The sequence below is a fragment of the Anastrepha ludens genome, chromosome X, assembly GCF_028408465.1.
Source record: "Anastrepha ludens isolate Willacy chromosome X, idAnaLude1.1, whole genome shotgun sequence".
Lineage (NCBI taxonomy): Eukaryota > Metazoa > Arthropoda > Insecta > Diptera > Tephritidae > Anastrepha > Anastrepha ludens.
In genome coordinates, this window is record NC_071503.1 from 1103290 (window position 1) to 1110523 (window position 7234).

Below are 7234 nucleotides of genomic sequence, written 5' to 3' on the forward strand. Positions count from 1 at the left end.
TTAGTAGTAATGAAGCAGTTTGGCGAATATTTTCTTTTCCTATTCATGCAAGACATCCTACTGTTGTTAATTTAGCTGTGCATTTAGAATTTGGACAAAGAATATATTTTACAGCACAGAACGCAGTACAAAGAGCTGCTCAGCCACCATCTACTACATTAACCATTTTTTTGAGATATGCCAAAACGATGCTTTTGCTCATACATTGTTCAATTCTGATATGACAAAATATTATACTTGGAATCAATCCTCAAGGAGATTTATACGACGGAAACAAGGAAAACCAGTTCCAGGATACCCAGATGTATATTCCATCGATGTGAGTGGTCGAACTTATTCAGTACATCCAACCAATGATGAATGTTTTTTTTTACGACTGCTATTAGTCAATGTACGTGGACCAACATCATTCCAACATTTACGAACTGTTGATGGTGATTTGTGTAGATCATACAGAGAAGCCTGCCAACGTTTGCAATTGCTAGAAAATGACGCTCATAGGGATCAAACTCTCAATGTTGCTGTAATATCATCACAAGCTCATCAAATATGAACATCGTTTTCATTAATCATATCTATATGCTTCCCATCAAACCCAAATGATTTGTGGATCAAGTACAAAGATAATATATTATGTGTGATGATATTTGGTATCAAATACGGATTAGAAGGGGAAATCCACATAGGTATACAAAGAAGCGAAGAAATTTATTTACAATGAAACATTGATTTCGTATGCTTGATTATGTCAATCAAACTATTACTTCAATCAGGCCTGGCCGCTCTCAATCGTCCAATGCATGATGCTTTTAACCAAGAGTTGCACCGAGAAAAACTTTATGATCACAACACTTTGAAAGAATTAATTCAAACAAATCTTCCACTATTGAATGAACAACAGAAGTATGTATTTGATACACTTATGAAAGTAACAAATGATAAAACAGGAGGGACTTACTTCTTAGATGCACCTGGTAGTATAGGAAAAACTTTCATTGATATTAGGAACAATTCGCTCACAAAATAAAATTGCACTTGCACTCGCTTCGTCGGGAATCGCAGCAACTTTGCTTGAAGGTGGTCGAACAGCCCATTCAGCACTAAAATTGCCATTAAAAATTCAAAGGAACGAAACTACAACCTGCAACATTTCGAAGAACTCTGCAATGGCAAAGGTTTTGCAGCAATGGGAATTGATTCTTTGGGATGAATGCACGATGGCATATAAAAAATCTTTGGAGGCTTTAGATAGAACCTTACAAGATCTACGGAGCAATCATAACCTATTTGGTGGTGTAGGAGACTTTCGTCAAACATTGCCAGCGATTCCACGATCACCGCCAGCTGATGAACTCAATTCATGTTTAAAGCCCTCCAATTTGTGGAAACATGTCAAGGTATTACGCTTAAGCAAGAATATACGTGTCGAGTTTCAAAAAGACCAATCTGGAGACATATTCTCTAAACAACTCATTGACATTGGTAATGGGGAATTTCTACAGACACTTTGACTTGTTGCATTAACTTTTCTGAAAGGGCTATATTGGCTGCAAAAAACATAGATGTAAATGAATTAAATTTCAAAATTCAAGAACAAATTACATGCGATTTGAGGATAAATAAATCAGTTGATTCGGCTACAAACCAAGATGATGTCGTCAACCTTCCGCTTGAATTTTTAAACCCGCTGGATTTACCAGGATTACCACCTCACAATTTTCAATTCAAGGTTGGATTGGTAGTTATAATGTTGTTGTTTTAAAAAAATTATTGAACAACGTGATAGAAAGAACTGAACTGAAAGGAAAATATAAAGGAGAAGACGTTTTGATACCACGCATCCTACTGATTCCGACTGATGTACCATTTGGATTTAAACGACTACAGTTTCCAGTGCGGCTTGCTTAAAAGCTTAAATTAGTCCCAGGGGCAATCATTAGTTGTTTGTGATATTAATATAGAAAACCCATGTTTCTCACATGGTCAATTGTATGTTGCCGGTTCCCGTGTTGGACAGCACTACAATAAAAATAAAACAGATGTTTGTTAATAATTATGATTCACTTGTGTTTATGTTGCTCTCCAATTAAAAGAAAACATATTAGTGTTTCATTTCTTTATTTAAAGCACTTCATTGTTTATGTAATGTTTAAATGTATAAGACGAAATATTCGTATAATTATGGATCTGATTGTTATAACTGCACTGGCATCAGCTAACTATACAACTGTTAGAAAATAAAAAATGAATAAAGGAATGAATACAATAAATGAACAATATAATAAATGAATGATGAAAAGATTAACAGGGTTGTATTTTAGACATTCCGCCCACCTCGTCGACCATACGACGAAATTATTTTTCTTTACCGCCCACCGTCTGAAGCGTAGATACTTGGGCAGAACTGTCCTCCATGCTCATGTCGACACTTGCCTGTTCATCAATGGGTAATACAGAGATTTTGGTAATAGGCCTCTTAAGGTTTGTGCTTTGTGTTTTAATTGTAACTACTCGAACAGCTCCGTCTGCACCAGCATGTGTTTCAACTACACGACCTAATGCCCAATGCTTCGGAGGCAATTGCTCATCACGAATCAATATGAGCTGTCCAATTTTCACATTTGACTGAGAAGTACGCCATTTGCATCGAGCCTGTAGCTGTTGCAAATATTCATTGGACCATCTTCGCCAGAAATCTTGTTGGACCTGCTTCAGTAATTTCGACCGTTTTAGAAATCAGAGTTTTTCATCGAGAATGTTCTGTTCAGGGATCGCCGTTAATGCTCGTCCAACCAGAAAATGACCAGGAGTCAATGCCATTAGATCTTGAGGGTCATCACTTATCGCTGCCATTGGTCGTGAGTTCAAACACGGTTAACGGAGTGAGATTAATTACACGTTTAAAGTGATGCTTTATGCTCTTAACGCCGGCCTCTCATAAACCACCAAAGTTTGGTGCTCCAGGGGGTATAAAATGCCAAGTTATGCCAACTTTTGAACTATAAGTGACGGCTGCTTGCAACTGCATTTTGAACGCACGCACCTCCTGCTGCATCAAAGCATCCGCTCCAACAAACGTGGTTCCTTGGTCGCTGTAGATATCGGAACATAGTCCTTGTACCGATACAAATCGATTCAGCGCTGCTAAAAAAGTTTCAGTAGTCAAATCACTGACGAGTTCTAGATGGATTGCTCGTGTAGCAAAACAAACAAAAAGTGCCACATATCCTTTGTAACTGGTGTGGCCTCGACCTTTTGTTGTTATTACGTTAAAAGGGCCCGCAAAGTCTACGCCAGTGTGCATGAATGGAAGTGAGACATTGCAGCGTCCTGCAGGTAAGTCACCCATGATTTGAGTCTGAGGGACACATACGTATCGAAAACATTGCATGCAATGTTTAATAGTTCTCTTGACTGATATTCGGCCATCAATTACCCAAAATTGTCGACGAATATAGTGAAGTGTAGCTTGCGTACCACCGTGCAATGTTCGTTGATGTGCCTGTCTGATGATCAAAATGGTAAGATGGTTCTCCTTAGGAAGAATAGCAAGATATTGTTCGGAAAATGGAATGTTTGCCTTTGTCAGGCGTCCACCGATCCTTAAAATACCCTCGGAATCGAGTATAGGGTTTAGCTTATAGATCATGCTACTTTTGTTGACAGCGCTATACTTCGTAATAGCCAATAAATCTTTTTTAAAGACAATGTTTTGAACATATTTTACCCAGAAAATTAACGCAGATACTCGCTCCGGCCATAAGCACATTGGCGATGATTCATGCTGCTTGCCACGAACAGCCAACGAAAATCGTAGACACCAGGCCGTAACAGACAGTAGCTTGTCTAACGATGAGTATTGTTCTAAGATAAACCAGTCGAATTGAGTAATTTGCGCTATCGCATTTTGTACCGACTTGCGCTCTATAATTGTATCTGGATTCTTAAGAGCTGATTGAGGCCAGCTTGCTTCGGAACGTAGCAGCCATTCAGGTCCACGCCACCATAGTTGATGGCTCATGAGTTGTTGCATGCTCACTCCACGTGAAGCGCAGTCAGCAGGGTTATCTGACGTTCGAACATATCTCGATTAGAGACAAACTCTTTTAGCGTCCCAGATTCACATCGTATCCACCATAGGGTTGTGGTGAAATCGGACCAACAATAGGTAGATATAGGATGTAAGTTTAACGTAGCCCGTACCTTATCACACAATTGTGCAGCTAAGACAGCTGCACACAATTCTAGTCGTGGTATTGTAACCATCTTCAAGGGCGCAACTCTTGTTTTGGATATAATTAGGTAAATATTCACCGATGTATGGGAAACGACGTTTAAGTAAACCACCGCCGCATAAGCATGTATGGATGCATCTGCGAATGCGTGTAGCTCATATGAATATGCTGTATTTGATATATTTGCCCAACGAGCAATTTGTATCAGAGGCACCAACTTAAGTTAAGGTCGTCAGGTAGAGTGTCATTCCAGTCTAATCCGGCAAGCCAAAGCTTCTGCATAAAGATCTTGCCTCGGATAATAATAGGAGCTAAAAACCCTAGTGGATCAAATAGATTAGCAATATCAGATAATAATTGACATTTCGTGAAGGTAGTAATAGTATAATCGAGCTTTAACGTAAAAGTCAGACAATCTGATTTGGGGGTCCTTCTAGACCCAATGTATTGGACTGCTCGTCCATTTGAAATTCATGTGACGTTTTAAATTCGAGATGAGTTGGGTTAATTGTTTGCTGCGTGAACCCTCCTGCTTGAAGTAAAGTCTGCAGCTCGCTTCGGCGTCTGCACGCATCGGCAACGTTGTCAGCACCTGTCAAAACAGCATCAACGTAGAATTCATGGAGTAGTATCTGAGTGGCTTCTGGGACATTTCATTTTTCGTCTGATGCCAAAGTGTGCAGCACTTTGATCGCGAGGTAAGGCGCACAGCTGGTCCCATACGTAACGGTATTTAATCGATAATGCGATGGATGCTCATGCTTCGTTGGACTCCATACGATACGCTGCAGATCTGCATCTCGTTCATCAACCAAGATTTGCCGATACATCTTAGTGATATCGCCTGTGAGAGCGACCTGATATCGACGCCAGCTCATCACAACCGCTGTTAGGTCGTTCTGCAACTTAGGACCGGGATATAAACAATCATTTAGCGATTTACCCGAGCTGCATTTCTTCGAAGTATTGAATACGACGCGTAGTTTCGTTGTTGTACTCGAAGCCTTCAAAACCTCATGGTGTGACAGATAACAAACAGGTGATAAGCAGTTTATGTTACCAGTGATGAGTTGCATATGCTTCAGCGACAAATACTCATACATAAAATCTGTATACATAGTTCGCATATATGCATCTCGAGATAGGCGAGATAGGTCACGTTTAATAGGCAGGCGTACTATGTAACGCCCATCCTTCGGTCGACATGTTGTGTTTTGAAAATACTCTTCGACGAAACGCTCCTCTTCAGTAAGGCTAGTCGCCGAATTTAGCTCCTCTAATTCCCAGAAACGACGAAGAGTTCGATCGAGATCAATTTGAGCGTTGTGACACTCGACGGAGTTCTTCGGGGTGACTAGAGCATGATCCTGGCATCCTCCGAAGACTACCCAACCCAGCTGTGTGTTTTGAGCGACCAGATTGTTATGACATCTGCGACGTATACCGCTTAGTAACACAGCGGCGTAATTTTCGGCGTTGAGAATTATGTCCATGGATTTAGGAATAGAAAGCTTAGGATCTGCTAGATCTAGATCCTTAAAATGCAGAAGTTCATTGTCTGAGATACTCAATGTTGGAGTGATGTTGCCTATTCGAGGTAGCACTAGGGCCGTGCATGGCATGTTGAACTCACTCTTGAGCGAATGTAGTGTGAAAGTAACTAGTCCTTTGGCAGTTGCGACTCTACTACCATTAGCACCATTAATAGACACTTTAACATTTGATTTAGGCAAGCAGAGTGAGTTCACTGCATATTCGCTTATGAATGTTGCCTCTGCACCACTGTCGAGTAAAGCCCGCAATACAATGACATGGCCACATTCAGATCGCACTTCAACCAATGCTGTACCAAGTATCACTTGAGGAATCGAAAATTTATGATTTGATTGACTTACATGATGCGATGACACCGGATTCGTGATGCTATTAGCCGTGGTTGAAGCAAAATATTCGTGAAGCATTGGGTGATGTTTGGCATTACAGGTGTAACACCGTCGAGCAGAAGTACAACAGGATTGTTGATGTCCGCTTCTGAGGCAATTAATGCATAACTTACGCTTCAGTATACATTGGCATCGTTCATTAGGCGACAATTTGAGAAAGTCCCCACAGAACATAATGAAGTGTTTACCGGAACAGCTAGAGCAGCGGTTTGAGGTAGTATGATATCCAGACACACCGTGCAAGTTGTTAACCCTTTTACTAGAGGGATGAGATTTATCTTCAGTGAAGCTCTGGACTATCTCTAGGGACTGAGTTCGGCTGGCAAGGAACTCTTCTAGCTCCCTGAATGTCGCATCGCTGTCGTTTGATTTAAGGGAAAGCTCCCATGCCTTTCGAGTAATAGGATCCAATTTATGAAAGATAGTAAAAATCAGCCAATCGTCCCATTGCTCAACGGGACGTCCAAGATGTTGTAACGCCCGTATCGATGATGTTACGCCGTCAAGCAGACTCCTCAGCGCGGAGGCAGATTCCTTCTGAGCAGAAGGATACTTTGTTACAGCAGTTAAATGTGCATTAATTATAAGGCGTTTATTTTCATATTTTGCTTTCAGTAGATCCCAAGCGATCTTAAAATTAGCACCAGTCGTTGTAATGTTATCTAGTGCATTCTTAGCTTCGCCCGTCATACTATCTTTCAGGTACTGTAAGCGCTGCGTGTTTGTTAACGCAGTGTTACTTATAACAAGAGAATTAAAAAAAATCCATAAACGGAATCCACTGGAGGAAATTTCCATCGAACGAAGGCACTTTGATACGAGGCAGAGCTTGGGCAACGTGTTGTACTTGAAATGATGTTTCAGTCAACGTTTCGTGAGGTGGTTCTGAAGTTTCCAAAATAGTATTGAGCTCCCCCATTGTCTCAGCATATGTACGTTCGACGATTTCGTAGTCCTCAGCTATTGTAATTTCGGCAGCAGCTTGTTGTTCTTGGGTCCATTCGCAAATTATTTGTTGATAAATCTCTATGAATTTAGTCCAATACTGTTCTAATA

At 40.6% G+C, this 7234-nt stretch overlaps 1 protein-coding gene across 1 annotated transcript; it reads right to left on the bottom strand.

The window, feature by feature from the left end:
* Nucleotides 1-4888: 4888 nt before the first annotated feature.
* On the bottom strand, nt 4889-6868 carry LOC128869375 (uncharacterized). The gene has a single exon (XM_054111917.1). The coding sequence runs from the start codon at nt 6866-6868 to the stop codon at nt 4889-4891; it is 1980 nt and encodes a 659-aa protein (XP_053967892.1).
* Between the last annotated feature and the right edge of the window lie 366 nt (nt 6869-7234).